The following is a 20,092-nucleotide window of genomic DNA, read 5'->3' as shown; positions in this document are numbered from 1 at the left end:
CCCAGGGTGGTAGCTGTAGCCAGGTCAGGGTCAATGAAGAATTACACAGAGGTCAAACTTTACAAACTTTACTTTACAAATAATAAAAACTTGACAAAGGTCAATTTCAGTTTGTACAGGGGTCAAAAGTTAAAGTTGCTCCAATTTCAGCAAAAAATGATGCAAATTATTGGTTGAAATAAAGGGATCAATAAATGGAATAGTTTTGGCTGTGTTGAATGCTTTGTCTCCAAAGTAAAGGTCAAACAAGGTCAACATCCATTGAATTCTATGACATGTGACATAAGTTACCCTGGAACATGGAAACTAAGCATGACGGTGCAAATTATTCCTTTTTAGAACCCTGTTAACCCAAACAATAATTTGCTTTTTTTTTACTGAAATTGGAGCAACTTTAATATTTGACCCTTGTACAAACTGAAATTGATCTTTGCCACCATTTTTGCTGTTTTGACCCCATAACTCCAGAACATTCCATCACAGATAGTACAAACTATACCTTTTTGGAATCGTTATGATCAGACAAATCATGTGATATAGTTTTCAACATGATTGGAGCATTTTTATAGTTTGACCTCTGTGTAATTCTTCATTGACCCCGACCTGGCTACAGCTACCACCCTGGGATGGCTCTCATACATTTTTGTGTAGGCCATGATACACAGAGGCTGGACTCTAAGTGTCATATTTTCCCCTTAAGTGGTACCGAAAACCTGCTTGGCCCATGGACTAAACGGGGTGAAGACTTTTGCAAGGCACTGTAGGCTGCACATGAAAAGAGAAAGTGTGCGGCTGAAGGCCAACTGTGCTCCTCGTACACCTGTGTCAGGACGGCATCCTGCACAAAACCCGTGTCAAATCAACAAGCGGCTCCATATCTGATCCCCTGTGGGGGCAGCTGGCAGCACGTAACATAGTACAAGCCACGGTGACCTCAAGCACATATGTGGATTCCGCTGCACGATGGAGGAACGCCCACTTCAGAGTAACACGCTGTGTGCGGTTCCTACCTGTGTATCTGATAGAAGGGATGAGGTCTGATGGATCGGTCGTCAGCCGTTCCCACGAACACCTGGAGTGATAGCGGCTTCCTCTCCGTGTACCCACACAGCTGTTCAGACACAACATGTGAGGGAACAAATCAAACAGCAGCAACAGCGGTGGGTCTGCACATGTTCGCTGAGAATTTCAGACATCTCCGTGGCAACCGCATTGGAGTGACAAATGAGAATTGCTGCGACAAAATATATCAGGTGCTAGTAACTTCAGTGTGAAAATAAAGAGCTTTTATTTTTGTTTTAGATGTCCGGAGGCTAAAGACATCTTTTTATCACTGCATATGATTAAAAAATAAAATGTCTGTGGACTTGACATTTGCTTTATTGTCTCTGCAGAGGAAGGATCTTCACCTTGACGACAGGATGTCCTGCTGGTGCAGCTTTGACGGCTCCTCTGCTCCCCTCGGTCTCATAGTGCGCTCTGTGGTGTGGGCGGGGCTGCACCTCAATACGCAGCTCGTACTGGTCGAACTGGGATGGCAACGGCCAATCAAGTGGAGGCAGGGCATTTGACCTGAAAATCAGGAATTAGTGCGTAAGTAGTGCCGCCACACCAGTAAAAAGATGAAAACTGATCAGGACCATGATTTGACTAATGAGGTGGAGACACGTCTGGTGGGGTGTCGACACGCGAGTGCTACATTAACATGAATACAGACTCAGACCCAGTTGTCAGTAGGTTCATGGACCAAGCACTTCAGGTTTACAAACAACACATACAATCCAGCCTCAGCACACCATGGCAACAAAAACTGTGTGTTGGCCATCCCAGGGTGGTAGCTGTAGCCAGGCAGGGGTAAAAATTTAAAATTGCTCCAATTATATTGAAAGGTACACCACATTATCTGTCTGATCATAAAGACTTCAAAAAGGTATAGTTTGGACTATCTGTCACTGAATGTTATGGAGTAAAAAGAGCAAAAACTGACAAAGGTCAATTTCAGTTTGTGCAGGGGTCGAATGTTAAAGAGGTTCTGTGCTAGGACCAATTTTATTCACTTTATACATGCTTCCCTTAGGCAGTATTATTAGACGGCATTGCTTAAATTTTCATTGTTACGCAGATGATACCCAGCTTTATCTATCCATGAAGCCAGAGGACACACACCAATTAGCTAAACTGCAGGATTGTCTTACAGACATAAAGACATGGATGACCTCTAATTTCCTGCTTTTAAACTCAGATAAAACTGAAGTTATTGTACTTGGCCCCACAAATCTTAGAAACATGGTGTCTAACCAGATCCTTACTCTGGATGGCATTACCCTGACCTCTAGTAATACTGTGAGAAATCTTGGAGTCATTTTTGATCAGGATATGTCATTCAAAGCGCATATTAAACAAATATGTAGGACTGCTTTTTTGCATTTACGCAATATCTCTAAAATTAGAAAGGTCTTGTCTCAGAGTGATGCTGAAAAACTAATTCATGCATTTATTTCCTCTAGGCTGGACTATTGTAATTCATTATTATCAGGTTGTCCTAAAAGTTCCCTGAAAAGCCTTCAGTTAATTCAAAATGCTGCAGCTAGAGTACTGACGGGGACTAGAAGGAGAGAGCATATCTCACCCATATTGGCCTCTCTTCATTGGCTTCCTGTTAATTGTAGAATAGAATTTAAAATTCTTCTTCTTACTTATAAGGTTTTGAATAACCAGGTCCCTTCTTATCTTAGGGACCTCATAGTACCGTATCACCCCAATAGAGCGCTTCGCTCTCAGACTGCAGGCTTACTTGTAGTTCCTAGGGTTTGTAAGAGTAGAATAGGAGGCAGAGCCTTCAGCTTTCAGGCTCCTCTCCTGTGGAACCAGCTCCCAATTCAGATCAGGGAGACAGACACCCTCTCTACTTTTAAGATTAGGCTTAAAACTTTCCTTTTTGCTAAAGCTTATAGTTAGGGCTGGATCAGGTGACCCTGAACCATCCCTTAGTTATGCTGCTATAGACTTAGACTGCTGGGGAGTTCCCATGATGCACTGAGTGTTTCTTTCTCTTTTTGCTCTGTATGCACCACTCTGCATTTAATCATTAGTGATTGATCTCTGCTCCCCTCCACAGCATGTCTTTTTCCTGATTCTCTCCCTCAGCCCCAACCAGTCCCAGCAGAAGACTGCCCCTCCCTGAGCCTGGTTCTGCTGGAGGTTTCTTCCTGTTAAAAGGGAGTTTTTCCTTCCCACTGTAGCCAAGTGCTTGCTCACAGGGGGTCGTTTTGACCGTTGGGGTTTTTATGTAATTATTGTATGGCCTTGCCTTACAATATAAAGCGCCTTGGGGCAACTGTTTGTTGTGATTTGGCGCTATATAAATAAAATTGATTGATTGAATTGAAAGATGCTCCAGTTTTGGTAAAAAAGTGATGCAAATCATTAGTTTTGCCAATAGGGTTCTAAAAAGGAATAGTTTGCACCATCTGTCATGTTTAGTTTTCATGTTACGGTGTAACATATGTCACATGTCATAAAATCCAACGGGCCTGGACACAGTCAAAACTGTTCTATTTATTAATCCTATTAGCTCAACCAATAATTTGCATCACTTTTTACCCAAGTTGGAGCAACTTTAACTTTTGACCCCTTTACAAACTGAACAACTTTGACAACATTCTTGCTGTTTTTACCCCAAAACTCCAGAACATTCAGTCACAGGTCATCCAAACTATACCTTTTTGGAATCTTTCTGATCAGACAAATAACGTGGTAGTCAGTGGTGGGCACAGTTCCGCTAATCCACTAACCAGCAAAGCTAACTATTTCTTTAGCAGATTAGCTTTTCAGATAACTTTGAAAACTATCATCAGATTAATTAGCTTCTGCTAGCTTTCAGTCTGCTGACATTTTTTGCTGGCATAGTTAAGGCCAAACGGTCATTAATATGTGTCCGTTACAGCCAAGGTGCTGCAAGGAACTCAACCCTCCCCCACCAGAAGGGGGCAGGCTGCTGCTGCTGCTGGAAAAAAGTAATTAACTTTGAACATACAGCAGCTCAGACAGTGGCAGAAGAGGTAAACTGCAACATTGTTTTCACTCATGGTCCCAACATAACTCTTCGGCGAACTAATTACATTCCTTGAACTAGAGAAACACAACAAATCTAGAACACTAACAACATGGCTAAACTAACATGTACTACAATAATAATAATAATAATAAAAAAACAAACAAACCCCAAACTCCCATAATGCATTGCTGCAATGCATTATAGAGTGCCTAGCACTGGTACCACAGTCTTTTATACAAAGAGACTGGTAGCGTGTTTTTGAAATCATGGCTGTGATTGGTCCATCTGATACATCGGCCGCTATTGGCTATAACGCCACACTCTGTGATTGGCTGTGGCGTAACCACCGAAAATGTGAAAAACAAACTGAAAGACTTGAAAAGTGAGACAAATTAGTTGCAAAATGTCGCAAATGTCGGGGTGGAAGTTTATCTCACCCCTGTCAAACCAAAATGGAAACCAGGTATTTGCTTTGTGTGTCTGGAATTCGCACGGCAACCAAAAACAGTTGGAGGTTTGAGGAGTGGAACCAACTTACCATCCCTTACCAAAAAATAGTACTGATAAGTATATAAAAAGTAAACTGGAAGTATACTTGAAACATACTTGCATGTACTACTTTTTGGTAAGGGATCCTCCTTGCATTGCCACCATTTTGATTTTGAAATGTTGTAAACAAAGGCTGCAGCCAATCAGAGAGCGGCGTGTCTCAGCCAATCAGGAAAATGTCAGAATCCTGACTAAAAGTCACGTGACCAAATAACCCAATACCGACTCCTTTTTCTTGGCTGGAGGAGTGGAACCAACTTATAGAGTGCCTTGATTGGAGAAAGTGGCTTCAACTCAGAACATGGCGCCATTTTGGTTCCAACTGCGCTGAACTACTGAATGAACCTTTAATGTTTTCAATATTTTTTTAAATCATTTGCCCACATACAGCAACACATCCAGGTACAGGTGCTGTCAAAATAAATATAAAAATAGTTAAGCTATCAAATTTAAAATTTATGATGATTTATTTAATTAATTTAAAGCCTGATTTATGCAGCTGCAGCTCTGTAACTCCGTGTCATACAATGAAAGTTTTAAAGTTCTCCATCTCTGGATTTTGCTTTATTGTGGACTAATTTGACCCTCAACAAGTTTTTCTTTCTACAATCATCACTTGCAAATCAAGGTAAGATGAACAATTTCCTCTTTTACTGACTTTGTGATGTAAATGTGCAGATTTTTCTGATCCATTTGTAATCAGCATGTGCACTGTAAAAACTGCTATGATAGCAGATGAATGATTGAAATGTGTCAAATCACAGCCTTTTGTGTCTGATTTAACAGGTGCACATCAGGGTTCAGGTCCAAGTCTGGACCCGGTGTGAAAAAATAAAAGGTCACACTTTTACTCAGGGAAATGAATCCGGTCCCACTTTCCTCAAATCAGCGAGTGTCAGAGCTGAACTTTAAATTGTACCTCTGTTACTGTGCACGTTCAGAATGCTCGGGGTTTTTAATGGAAATGCATTGCAATTGGACGGGACATTTATCCGATGTGAGCGAGATGTACGTAACGGATTAGTTACAGTCAGGAGGCACGAAGATTTACAGGGAATCCTGAATCGGGATGTGCACCTCATTTAATGACCGGGTCAAAATTTCCTCTGAAAATTTTTTTCTGCCGAATGTATTTGATCCATTATCAATATGTAAAAGCAGCAACATGTTTGCTGCTTTCACTGCACAGCCTGCAGCAGCCTGACGTGTGCGTCAGGCTGCTGCAGGCTGACGCACAGGCGGGTCTGAGTCTGAGCACTCCTGCTAGCAATTCTGCTGCGCTGTGATGGGTGGAGGAGGTTAAGTTCAGTCGTCAGGTCATCTGTTCAGATTCAATGGCAGCATGAATCAGCATCTCAAATGGACAATTGGTTTGCAGATCAGACCTGATCAATGAGATTCTTCAAAGCCTATTTAAACTACAGCAACGGAATATTTCCATATGGTTCATGTGGGTTCCATCTCATTCTGGTATTGGGGGTAATGATGCAGTAGATCAACTGGCCAAAGCAGCTCTGAAATCAGAAATACGAATCAACGTTTCTCTGAGCAAATCTGGTCGAAACAATCATCAAGACAGAAATGAGCAGAGCATGAAAAAAGCAGTGGGACGGAGAATCTAGGGGTCAGTTTTTATATAAAATTCAGGGGCAGGTTGGATCGCGGAGGCAAGTGGAATAGCAGGGAAGAAGAAATAATCACAGGACTACGTATAGGTCACACAGATTTAAATGCCACTCTCAACATCAGTGGAAAACATGAAACTGGTCAGTGTTTGAGGTGCAGCAGGAGGCAGACGGTGGAGCAAAGTGTTACTGGAGAGACAAACAGACAACAGACAGATAGGAATTCTACAAGACAAGGTCAGATCACTAGGACAAAGCAGTTTAACGCTTCAAAGATTACTTTCTACAATTACACCACCAGCATGGAGGAATGTACTGACACATCTAAAGGAAACAGGGTTATTCAAGAGACTTTAGTACCAGACGTGTCTCGGACACTCGAGTGAAGAGATGGGCAGAGCTGTCGACCGATCACCACCTGGTGGTGAGTTGGATCCGCTGGGATGGGAGGAAGCCGGTCAGACCTGGCAGGCCCAAACGTATCGTGAGGGTCTGCTGGGAATGACTGGCGGAACCCTCTGTCAGCGAGGTCTTCAACTCCCACCTCCGGGAGAGCTTCTCCCAGATCCCGGGGGAGGTTGGAGACATGGAGTCCGAGTGGACCATGTCCTCCACATCCATTGTCGATGCGGCCGCTCGTAGCTGTGGTCGCAAGGGCTCTGGTGCCTGTCGCTGCGGCAATCCCCGAAACCGGTGGTGGACACCAGAAGTAAGGGATGCCGTCAAGCTGAAGAAGGAGTCCTACTTATCTTTGTTGGTAGGTGGGACCCCAGAGGCAGCTGACAGGTACCGGCAGGCCAAGCGTGCCGCAGCCCGTGTGGGCAAAAACTCGGGTCTGGGAGGAGTTCGGGGAGGCTATGGAGGAGGACTATTGGTCGGCCTCGAAGAGATTCTGGCAAACCTCCGACGCCTTGGGAGGCAGAAGCAGCTCTCCACCAGCACTGTTTACGGTGCGGGTGGGGAGCTGTTGACCCTGACTGGGGATGTTGTCGGGCGGTGGAGGGAGTACTTCGAGGATCTCCTCAATCCCATCGTCACATCTTCCGAAGAGGAAGCAGAGACTGGGGACTCAGAGGCAGACTCATCCATTACCCAGGCCGAAGTCACCGAGGTGGTTAGAAAGCTCCTCAATGGCAAGGCTCCTGGGGTGGATGAAGTCCGTCCTGAGTACCTTAAGTCTCTGGATGTTGTGGGACTGTCTTGGCTGACACGCCTCTGCAACATCGCATGGCGATCGGGGACAGTGCCTCTGGATTGGCAGACCGGGGTGGTGGTCCCTCTGTTTAAGAAGGGGGACCGGAGGGTATGTTCCAACTATAGGGGGATCACACTCCTCAGCCTCCCCAGTAAGGTCTATTCCAGAGTACTGGAGAGGAGAATTCGACCGATGGTCGAACCTCGGATTCAGGAGGAGCAGTGTGGTTTTCGTCCTGGTCACGGCACACTGGACCAGCTCTACACGCTCCATCGGGTGCTCGAGGGTTCATGGGAGTTCGCCCAACCAGTCCACATGTGTTTTGTGGATCTGGAGAAGGCGTTCGACCGTGTCCCTCGGGGCACACTGTGGGGAGTGCTCCGGGAGTACGGGGTCCTTTGCTAAGGGCTATCCGGTCCCTGTACGACCGCAGCAGGAGCTTGGTTCGCATTGCCGGTAGTAAGTCAAACCTGTTTCCAGTGCACGTTGGCCTCCGCCAGGGCTGCCCTTTGTCACCGGTTCTGTTCATTATTTTTATGGACAGAATTGCTAGGCGCAGCCAGGCTGTAGAGAGGGTCTGGTTTGGGAACCACAGAATCTCGTCTCTGCTGTTTGCGGATGATGTGGTTCTGTTGGCTTCGTCAAATCAAGACCTTCAGCGTGCACTGGGGCGGTTTGCAGCCGAGTGTGAAACGTCCGGGATGAAAGTCAGCACCTCCAAATCCGAGGCCATGGTTCTCGACCGGAAAAAGGTGCTTTGCCATCTTCAGGTCGGTGGAGTGTCCTTGCCTCAACTGGAGGAGTTTAAGTATCTCGGGGTCTTGTTCATGAGTGAGGGACGGATGGTGCGTGAGATCGATAGACGGATTGGTGCAGCATCTGCAGTGATGCGGTCGCTGTATCGGACCGTTCTGGTGAAGAGAGAGCTGAGTAGGGGGGCAAAGCTCTCGATTTACCAATCGATCTACATTCCGATCCTCACCTATGTTCATGAGATTTGGCTCATGACCGAAAGAACGAGATCGCGAGTACAAGCGGCCGAGGTGAGTTTCCTCCGCAGGGTGGCTGGGCGCTCCCTTAGAGATAGGGTGAGGAGCTCAGTCACTCGGGAGGAGCTCGGAGTCGAGCCGCTGCTCCTCCACGTCGAAAGGAGTCAGTTGAGGTGGCTCGGGCATCTTTTCCGGATGCCCCCTGGACGCCTCGCTGGAGAGGTGTTCCAGGCAAATCCCATAGGGAGGAGGCCCTGGGGAAGACCCAGGACACGCTGGAGGGACTACATCTCTCGGCTTGCTTGAGAATGCCTTGGGGTTCCCCCGGAGGAGCTGGGGGAGGTGTGTGTGGATCGGGAGGTCTGGGCGGCTTTGCTTGAGCTGCTGCCCCCGCGACCCGACTCCGGATAAAACGGAAGAAAATGGATGGATGGTTTTGTTTTCCTCCCTCATCTCCACAATTCCTCATTAGTATAACGTACATCAGAATCCAGTCATGCTCCAGTTGGTGGTGGTAATGCACCGTGTTGGTTTGCAAACCGCCAATAAAATCCAAAGAAGAAAACGACAAAGCATTCTGTGTATAAGGTAAAGGTGATGTCCTCTCAGCAGCTGACCAGGTGCATAAAGAGAAACGCGCTGGCTCTGGGTGTGTTTTGGGTTTGTGATCGCTTCGCATTGAATTTACTCAGAAGCTTCTGTGGTGCTTCAACTCAAAACTGGTTTATCAGTTGCTAACAACACTAAAAGTTAGCGGTTAGCTGTAACTTTTGCTGTTTTTTTTTTTTAAGGGTTTATCGGTTTAGTGTTATAAACATTAACTTTTCAGTTAGCGGTTATCAATGCTAACTTTTTGGTTAGCTGTGCCCACCACTGGGTAGTTTTCAACATGACTGGAGCATTTTTAAATTTTGACCACTGTGTAAAAACCTTTATTGATTTCTACCTGGCTACAGCTGACAACCTGGGATGGCCACCATACCGCTGGTGTCAAACGCAACGAGCCTCACTGCACAGACGCACAGAGACTCACAGAGAAAATATTGTTAATATTTAGGAAGAAAATTTTAAAACTGTAATTTATACATGAATCGCCGGGTCATAAATATTCATGTTCCACTTAAAAGACTTTGGGAGAGACCCCTGAAAGTGGGCGTGTTACGACCAGCAAGGACGACAAAACCTACCGCCCCTAATTTACTAGGTGACATAGACCCCAGTTAGTACAGTATATATGCATGCTAGCATCTGGGAACAAGTTGACTGGGAAAAAGTTGTTTTTTTTTAACCCCTGGAACTCTATCAGCCATCCGAGACAAACAAGAGTCAGTCAGGACTGTGGCCGGCGTCTCGCCACAGTACGCCCGGTGGCAGCACGCCCGGCCGCAGCACGCCCGGCGGCAGCACGCCTGGTGGCAGCACGCCCGGTGGCAGCACGCCCGGTGGCAGCACGCCCGGCTGCAGCACGCCCGGCTGCAGCACGCCTGGTGGCAGCACGTCCGGCCGCAGCACGCCTGGTGGCAGCACGCCCGGTGGCAGCACGACCGGTGGCAGCACGTCCGGCGGCAGCACGCCCGGTCGCACCACGCCCGGCCCTCCCCGTGAACCCTTAAATGGTCACAACCACAGATCATCAGGATACGACATCTTTATGATGTGATGTTTTTCATTGTTTTAACATTATAAAAGGATAACTTGCTGATCAGTTTATCTTTTTTTTTTTTTTACTCAACTTGAACTACGAGGTCTGTCCAAAAAGTATCGGACCTTTTTATTTTTTCAAAAACTATATGGATTTGAATCACGTGTGATTGCATCAGCCAAGCTTGAACTTTCCAACACGGAGGTGTTTTTTTTTTGTTATGCGCCATGAGCAGTTCTGTGCCGACGCGCAAAATCCTCCGCATGTCTTTCATTACAAAATCTCCTGTAACAGTGGAATGTGCCGCAAAAGTGCTATGTCCAGCTCTGTTGCCATTTCTGTGGTAGTCACACGATGTCCCGGATCAACACAGCGTTCAGTTTAGAAATGATCTGCTCGTTCCAGCTTGTCGATGGCCGCTCGGTGCGCCGCGCGCCCTCCGCCATTGTGGGCCATCTTTAAAAAGGTTTTAACAGTCCTTAATCCGTGTGACGCCGACAGAATCTTCACCGATATCCATCTGAATCTTTCGAATGGTTTCCAACTGGCTGTCTCTAACAGTTTCTGAAAAAAAATTCATGGAGCAAAGTGGCAGTCGCTCAGCCAGTTCCCAGACAAAAGAAATCCGACGAGGGGGGTGGATCAGTGCTCACTCAAAGCCTGCCTACAGGCAAATGACGCAACCAACAGGCGTGAAAAAACTCACGCATGCGCACGAAGGTTCAAGCTTGGCTGATGCAATCACACGTGATTCAAATCCATATAGTTTTTGAAAAAAATAAAAAGGTCCGATACTTTTTGGACAGACCTCGTAAATGCTCCAACGTGCAAAAAAAAGTCTACAAATTCCAACTTTTTGTTATCATCTGAGGAAAAATCAGCTGAAGCTTGCCTGAACAGAGGGCTGTGTGCGCTGGCCCGCGTCCTGCCCCAGCCTGGGACCGGCGGCACAGACAGGTAGTCCATGCCCAGTGACGGCGCCTCTCTCCTGGTCTGGTTGGACTCTGGCAGTGGGCACGGAGCCTGCTCCTGATCCACCTCCCTGGGAGACAACTTTAACAAAAAAAACCAAAACACTTTTCCATTTTTGCTTTTCATTTGCAAGACAACGCGCATATTATATATATATATATATATATATATATATCAGATTTTAAACATATCTCTGAAGTGTAGACTAAAATATTCACACTGCAGTACTGCAGTACACTGCACTTTTTTGCATATTTTTTTGTACTTTTTAATTGACATTACACTGAGGCACAAGCAACACATGCTATATAGGTCAAGATCCTGCACCTTTTGAATATCCATCTATTTTCTATTCCCACTTACTCCAATTAAGGGTCACACATTCTGGAGCCAGGCCTGGGTGGAGGGCCCATCAGCGAGCACCAGCCGGTGCGCAAACTGAAGGTGTAAATCAGGTAAAGGAAATAGTAACAATAATAAAAATAATAATAATTATAATAATATCCTCTGTTTTGTGGCACTAAGTGCACAGCTCCAAAGACCCACGCAGATTTCGGTCAGCATTAATTCTCAAGGTCGGTCATCTGGGCATTAAACCTTGAGGGGCGGAGTTTCTCTATCTGCAGCACTATCACACTATCTGCACACTATCTGCAGAAAGATCATGTTATAGGTCTTTGGAGCAGAGCAGGTCTGTGGGTTGACTATGACTGTTCTCACCATCCTTCGCTTCAGCTTATCTGAGATTTTTTTTGGACTGCCACTTTGGGCCTTAACTAGTACTGTGCCTGCGGTCTTCCATTTCCTCACTATGTTACTCACAGTGGAAACTGACAACTGAAATCTCTGAGATGGCTTTTTGTATCCTTCCCCTAAACCATGATGTTGAAAAATCTTTGTTTTCAGGTCATTTGAGAGTTATTTAGAGGCCCCTATGTTGCCACTCTTTAGAAGAGATGCAAAGAGGGGAAACATTTGTGGCCACCTTAAATACCCTTTCTCATGATTGGATTCAACTGTGTAAGGAGGTCAAGAGTCAATGAGCTTACCAAATCAATGTTGTGTTTCAATAATTAGTGCTAAATGTATTCAAATCAATAAAATCACAAGGGTGCCCGAATTTATGCACCTGCCCCATTTTGTTGAAGTAATTATTGCACACTTTCTCTAAATACTAGAAACTTCATTTTACTTCTCAAATATCAGTATGTTCATCTGCTATATGATATATTTAACTGAAATTTCTGATCCAAACAACCAATGATTTATAAAGGAAAATCATGAAAATTATCAGGGGTGCCCAAACTTTTGCATACAACTGTACATCCTGAGGTGCAGCGCAGCCAGCTGAAGAGCTCAGCTCAGAGTCTATGGAGTTCCATTTGTGTCAGTAAAATCTGAAAGGAAATGCTTTGGGAAAAAAAAAAATATATTTTGTTTATTTCTATTTATGTCCAAAGATCAATGATCCACCACCTACAGCCAAAGGGGGACAAGAGAGTGTGTGCAGTGACTATGTACAGATTTGACTGATTTTTATTTATGTCCAGAGATCAAAGATCCAGTGACCAATTTGATTTTTATTTACTTTAAGACTCAGTAAATTGTTGTTGACATAGAAAACCTGCAAAGCCTACTTTTAGTGCACAGAAAATTCAAAATAGATATAAGATAAGGGAATCGATAAAGAATCGGATCAATAAGCAGAATCGATAATGGCATCGATATCAATAAAATCTTATCAATACCCATCCCTAATCGTATCGCACCAAATTGCATCATATCACAATGTGAGGAACTGAATCGTCATCAAATACGTATCATATCGCTGGTAGTGTATCGAGGTGCGTATCGAACCGTTGTCAGTGATAAAATTCACATGCCTACTGGCGTGATTAGGAGGACCAGCCTCCCTGATCTAAACCCAAGCAGTAATTTGACATTTTATTTATTTATTTATTACTATAGCTGCTTGGTTAGTAACTCTTTTTATATCTGCAGTTGTACTGTTGTGTGGTTTGCGTCGTACGTTTTATGGTGTCTTTTATGTATGTATAGTCCTGCTGCACATAAATTGCCCTTTGAAGGACAAAGAATAAACTGAACTTGAACTTCTGTGCTGGTCACGGACTGTCCATAATGAACACCACCTTTGAACATAAGGATGCTCATAAGTCTACATGGTACCACAGCATGCTAGGCTGAAGTTTGACAATCGATTTTGTGATCGTTTCATCTGATGTGCGGTTGCGTATTCTGGACACTCAGGTCAAGAGAGGGGTAGAGCTTTCAACTGATCACCATCCGGTGGTGAGTTGGATCAGAGGATGGGGAGGACTTTGGACAGACCTGGTACACCCAGGGGAGTGCGGTTGAACTAGGAACATCTGGAGGAGCCCACTGTCCGACAACTCACACCTCCGGTGGAGCGTTTCTAGCATCCCTGTGGAGGTTGGGGCATTGAACCAGAATGGGCAATGTTCAAAGCTGACATTGCTGAAGCTGCAGCGGAGAGCTGTGGCCTGAAGGTCTTATGCGCCTCAAGGTGCGGCAACCCTTGAACACCGTGGTGGACACCGGTGGTCACGGAAGCCCTCCAACTGAAGAACGAGTCATTCCTGGATATGTTATCTCAGCGGCCTCCGGAGGCAGTTTCAAGTACTGCCAGGCCTGAAGGGCAGCAACCTCTGCTGTGGGGGAGGCAAAGCAGTGGATGGGGGGGATTATCATCAATTTCCCTGGTGGAAGTCACTGAGGTAGTCAAACAACTCCACAGTAGCAAGGTCCCGGGGGTTGATAAGATCCGTCCAGAAATGGTGAAGGCTTTGAGTGTGGAAGGATTGGCTAGGATGAGACGTCTCTTCAACATTGTGTTGAGATCTGGGACAGTGCCTAAGGAGTGGCAAACTGGGGTGGTGGTCCCCATATGTAAAAAAGGGGGACCAGAAAGTGTGTGCCTACTACAGGGGCATCACACTACACTTTGATTGAAGAGGAACAATGTGGGTTCCACGACTGTCCTGGTCGTGGAACAACCGACCAGCTTTTCACTCTCGTAAGGATCCTGGAGGGGGCCGGGGAGTATGCCCATCCAGTCTACATGTGTTTTCTGAAATTGGAGAAGACGGATATTCGGGTACCCCGGGAGATACTGTGGGAGGTGCTGCGGGAGTATGGAGTGAGGGGCTCCCTTCTCAGGGCCATCCAATCTCTGTACTCACAAAGCGAGACCCCCCACCATGACCCTTGACTGGAGTAAGCGGTTGAAGATGAGATTATTATTGGATTTTTAAATATAAAACATTTTTCAGTAAGACAAGTAGTTTTAGTGGAAACTTTTAAATTTTGTTATTTTTACAAGTTTTCAAATGCTAGAAATTCATTTTAAAAACCCAACCTACCAGGGCCCAAATTAAATCATCCAGGGGGAACTGTTCAATGAGCCCTGCATACAAATAATATTTTGAAAAATTATTAATTTTGTCACTTTTTGGACGAATGAGGGTCGTGGAGAAACTTTACCTGTTCCAAAGACGTCTTTCTGGTTTTCTGAGGGATGCTGAGCTCACAACTGTTGGGTGGCACTTTTGACTGAAAGGCAGGGTCTCCTCCTTCAAGGTTGCACCCCTGGAGCTCCTCTGAGTAGCTGCCCCTCCGTGATGTACAGGGGGAGGCCAGGGGGGAGTTTCGGCGCTTCTTACCCCCGGGGGAGGTCGGCCTGGAGGTCGGCGAGAGCCCAAAACTGACAGTGGCCTCGGTTAACTCCTCCTCCTCCACCAACAGCGAATCACAACTGGAAGCGGGGCTGAGCCAGCCACGTGAGGAGGGGCTGGAGGTGGGGCTTGGGCTGAGAGAGCCAGGGCATCCATCGCGATAAGCAAAGGGGTCCAGAAGGGGTAGGTAGAGGCGCTCTCTGTCCCAACCACCACCACCGCCCCCCATGTCCCAGTAGCTGGGAATTGTGGGTGGTGGGTCATCCTCGGGGGAGATTGTGGTAATCTGGATGCTTGGACACTCGACTACACGGGACTCAGACACCTGTACGTGAGGCAGAACAACAGAATTACACACACGCACCGTTTAGAGAGCAGAAAAATGACTTTCAACAGAAAAACAATGAACAATAATTTGTATTAAACAACAATTCATGGATAAAAGCATGTTGACGGGATTAGTCACAGGGTTTATTTTGATTTGTGCACATTCGCCCTATTGACGTTTCAAATCCCGCAAAACCTCGGAGAGTTCGCCGTGCTGCGAGATCTCAGTAACACTGAGAACTGCATTGAGACACTCTGATCACGCTGCACTTTAACCACTGCACAGAGACAACACCATTAACATCGCAACATAAAACTATTTTTATATTGTGCCTAAAACTCTCATGAATATATTCTCTGGGTTTATAGACGTTGTTATTGTGTTTATTTTATGTAAACGTGAGAATCACAGTCTGTCTCTCCGTTATTTTCAATAGGAGCTGCTGTGAGCTACAATCGCTTCCTGATCATGTCGTTTTGGGGGAAAGTGAAGTTTGCTTTTTAACGTCCTGATTATTGTTCTTTACAACACTGTTTGTCCTCTTTGTTCCAGACTAATATATATAATATGTCTGAAATTCAGTTTGCGCTTATTAAATTCCACACAGATTAAACGTAGCAGACACGGATTATTTGTTAGGGCTGCAACAAACGATTATATGGATCATTGATGAATCTGATGGGGTTTCGACACGATTAATCGATTCATCGGATTAGCGGGGAATTTTTTAAAAATGTGCCAGGGAAACAATTTTTGTCTCCTTTCATCACTTTATTTAACAACAGAACATTATTTGAAAACTTAAAATACTTGAAAATCAACAAATCGTCAAATGTCCCTTGGCTGTTGAAATATAAAATAATAAAGAATAAAACAGTTTATAATAAAGAACAAAAATAATTATTTCAAATGGCATTGCTTTATCAAAGTGCTGAGTTGCCATAAAACAACATTGAAACATATAAATGTTATAAAATATATGGTGAAATAAGAGGTGTTTTTGTTGCTGCAAATGAGTAATTAGCATAACCAGTTAACCATAAAACCTAAATGAAAAACTGTAGCCTGACTCATTATATGTGCAACATTCTGTTATATGGCTGGGGGGGCCTGGCTGCCGGTTTGTTTCTGTTTTTTGGTTTTCCTCCCAGGTGGCGTGCATTTGGGACTGAGTGGCTGTGTTGCTGAGGCTGTCAGGACCTCACCCTGATCACCTGCGACTCGTCAGGACTCACAGCTGAGGTGCATCTGGATGGATTGGAGCATGTTGGCATTTAAGACTGGAGTGCACAGTGTGTATTTGCCAGAGACGCGACCTTGTGACCAGACGGGTGAGATCGTCGTCTTGGGAGCCATCTCATCAACAGCGGATGCTGAGAAACGTCCAGGTTTGATGCACAGTCTGTGAAAGAGGAGGGGGTGAGGTCTCACGCTCGTCAGCACACTTCCTGAGGTACGTTGGATTTTGTGACTAACAGTTATACAGTCAGTAAATGTGGTGTCCCTCACACCTTATTGTATTGAGCTGTATGTTAGTCATGTATCAGCTTCCACTGCGGTGGAGTTTTGTGAACTGGATGTTCCATGCCTGCAGGTTGGGAAGCTGATCTGTAATCAAGCCAGGAAGTGTTTGCTGTTTGTACACCTTTAAGTGTTCTGTGTGTAGAGTGTGGACTCACATAATGGTTCCTTCTTTCACAGACTCGGTTGTTGCGGCCACCTGGGGGGTGTCGGCGGGGTCCTTGGGTCCGAAACAGCTTCTGGCTCCGGACCGTTAGCACTGCTGGGAGCGCACCACGCCAGGCCGCACCTTTTTGTTATATTATCTTTGTTATATTATCACTGTTATGTATTAAATTCAGTTAGCCTTTGTACCGTGCTCTGCTTATTTCATACTGGGTCCTTCAAACGCTGGTCGGTTCTCCGAGCTGCGTCCGACACATAACACATTCTCTGTATAACTTGTAAACTATGTGGTCATTTCACAATGACACGTGACTCATGTCTCCTTCTCTAAAATTGTACTGTAGCATTATTAGTTATTATTACCATTATTATTGTTATTATTAATATATAAATAAAAAATTAATTAAAAAATGTAATTTGTAATACATTTGACTCTTTTACGACAACAAACGCTGAGCCATTAATTATTATACAGAAAACAAATGCACAAACATGCTGAAATGCCAGCAGCTTAATGCTAACTTTAACAATGAAATGCCATAGACATGCTAATGCGTTAGCATCGGCGTTAGCATAAAATACATCTATCAACTGTTTCAGAAGACCGTTAACGGGTCAGTTTAACATAATGGTAAATATTCCTCACAGACATATGCTCTTTAGGGTTTTAGTAGAGAAAAATGAAGATAAAGTGAAATATAACAAATGAAACCAAGAAGCAGCAGCTCAAAGCACTCCTTCATTGGTTCAAGATTCAAAGCAAAGCTCGGTTGATTATATGGAAGAAACGAAACATTTGCGGTAAAACAAAGTTATTTAGCAACTAATCAATGACTAAATTAGTTGACAACTATTTTAATAATCGATTTTAAATGATTAACTCGATTAGTTGTTTCAGCTCTATTATTTGTTATAATTGTTTTAGCAAGTTTTCAGGGTATCATGCAGCAGTCTCTTATTAATGTGACGAAAAGCATAAAAAAATACATTTTTGTAATATAATATTAATTTACAACAGTCATCGTGTTGATTCTATATGTTGTCGACTGCAGCGACTCTCTGGCACACAAGGGATTATGGGATACGTCAATAGGGGGAATGGGGGGAGAAAAGCAGCCTCGCTCAGCAGCGACAATGACATCACAACGACGCGTGGCAGCATCACGTGATCAATCCGAAACAGTCGCCAGAGATACAAAGTAAATCAGTGCTGAGAAACAGCTAAAGGGCGCGAGACTCTAACGGCCTTTTTCTCAGTGTGGTTGTCAGAATGTAGAGTGACTGTGACACTAAAAAATGTCTTTCTGTTCCCACCAACAGAGTGCACTGTCTGGGGTTCATCCCACTAGAAGTCAGCAGGTGGATGAGCTCGATACCCACGAGGCAACCCACGCTCACGCCATTTCATGATGACATCACGCGAAGTAAATTAATCTATGATTCGTGCTCTCAGCACGAAAATGCCCCTTCTTTCATGACGGGAGCACAAATTCATTTGGTGATGGAAGCACAAAATGCAGGGATGTGTATGTATGTGTGTGTGTGTGTGTGTTGGGGGGGGGTCTGGGTGGTTAGGGTTCACGTTAGGAGAAGGGTTAGAAAGAGTAAAAGGCCAGACGTCGACTCGAGGTCTTGTTTGGTGACGAGACTTCGTAAGCCTCCTGTGGAGTTCTGGAGGGTCAAATTGGATTTTTCTCTCCAAAGTCAGGTTATTTCACAGAGGATGGCTGAACAAATAACACGGCTCAACCTGCACACACCCAAACCCTGCACCCACCCTAACCCTAACCCAAGGTTGCGAGCACATTAAGTAGGAAGACAGATCCTGACACCTCCTGCACCCTTTAACATCTGGTGTTGTAATGACGTCATATTGTCCATGTAAAAGAAAAAGTATTGAACAGGAATAATAGATCAGATAAGATGTGAAGCTCTCGCTAAACACTCTCGTTAAACACCGTTCTACCTGAACCGAGCGCGCTGGCAGACTCTCGTACGTCCCGCTGAACTCTCTGGCCAGAGCCCTCCGAGGGGGCGGGGAATGCATCCCAGCCCGCTGATTGGCAGAGGGTGGCGGACTGGGAATGCTGATTGACTGGGCTGCATGAGTGGCAGGCTGCAAGTGGACATCTGTAACCGAGAAAAATATATATCAAACTGAATGTGAGGAAATTTTTATTGAAATTTTTTTTTTGTACCAGCAATTTTATTTTCTTACGCATGCATTCTTTTGTGTGCTGCACTAGTTTTGTCTTTGGGTGCACAGTCAATTCATATTACATATTACAGTTTGTAGCATAATATTACTCAGCCCCTTTTCAACCAAAAAATACATACATAAATTCTAACGCAATACTAAAATACCCACAGCCATATGAACATTGTCTTCTTTAAAATTTGCAGTTGTTTAATTGGTATCCCAGTGCAAAGTGTGTGTGTGTGAAAATTAGAGCCCGACCGATATATCAGCCGGCCGATATTATCGGCCGATATAGGCCCTTTTCAAAGTACTCACTATCGGCCAAAATTTTGCCGCTAGAATGACAATAATTTCTCATAAACAGAACAGTTACTGAAATAATGTTTGTCGGCAATGTAAAATGTCCTTGCACCGTTTGTCCAGTAGATGGAGATCTGACTCCACTGAACTGAGAGCTGCTTACACCCCTGCTTAAATGTGTCTGCTTAAATCACAAACCCCCGTTGTTCACCGTCACACTGCACTGATCGGCTGACAAAAGCATACAACTAAGTTTATAAGGATGTTGTTTGTAATAACTTTGTGATTACATTCACTCCACATTTCTCCTGTTTCAGTTCAATTCAGTTTGATTAACTCAGTTTATGTAGTAATGTGTCAAATGTGTTTCATTGCGTCGGTCACGCTTTTTATTAAGCCCACATTGTGTAGACCTTATTCTAGCATGAAAAACTTTTGTTTACTGCTAAGAGGTTGAAACATTCAGATTCAATATCGGCTATCTGCAAATCAGCCGATTTATTGATTATTGGCATTTTTTTAATCCAAATATCGTTATCGGCATCGGCCTCAAAAAAATCCATATTGGTCGGGTTCTAGCGCTTTTCCATGTATATCAGAAGCTCAAAGCACTTTACAATGATGCCTCACATTCACCCATTCACACAGACACACCAATGTCAGGCTGCTGCCATGCAAGGCGCTAACTACACACCGGGAGCAACTAGGGGATTAAGGTCATGATTGTCCAGTTTGAATCAAGGATCCTCTAGTCTGAAGCCCAACGATTAACCACTAGACCATCACCTCCCTGTGTTCAATAAAGCCCGTCTATCAATCAGTCATAAACAATACTT

At 44.6% G+C, this 20,092-nt stretch overlaps 1 protein-coding gene across 1 annotated transcript in view; it reads right to left on the bottom strand.

Moving 5' to 3' along the window:
* The window catches only part of nfatc4 (nuclear factor of activated T cells 4), a gene marked incomplete at its 3' end in the record, with an annotated part of 57,345 nt that overhangs the window by 23,936 nt on the left and 13,317 nt on the right, over window positions 1-20,092 (bottom strand). The window contains exons 2-6 of the mRNA XM_034165379.1: window positions 18,723-18,886; window positions 14,552-15,067; window positions 10,950-11,110; window positions 1,410-1,572; window positions 1,011-1,111 (exon numbers count right to left, since the gene is read on the bottom strand). Coding sequence (XP_034021270.1) covers window positions 1,011-1,111; window positions 1,410-1,572; window positions 10,950-11,110; window positions 14,552-15,067; window positions 18,723-18,886 — 1,105 coding nt within the window. The remainder of the gene's footprint in view (window positions 1-1,010; window positions 1,112-1,409; window positions 1,573-10,949; window positions 11,111-14,551; window positions 15,068-18,722; window positions 18,887-20,092) is intronic.

The sequence above is a fragment of the Thalassophryne amazonica genome, unplaced genomic scaffold (assembly GCF_902500255.1).
Source record: "Thalassophryne amazonica unplaced genomic scaffold, fThaAma1.1, whole genome shotgun sequence".
Taxonomy (NCBI): Eukaryota; Metazoa; Chordata; class Actinopteri; order Batrachoidiformes; family Batrachoididae; genus Thalassophryne; species Thalassophryne amazonica.
Note: the sequence above shows the minus strand (reverse complement) of the source record. Positions and strands in the feature narration are given on the sequence as shown.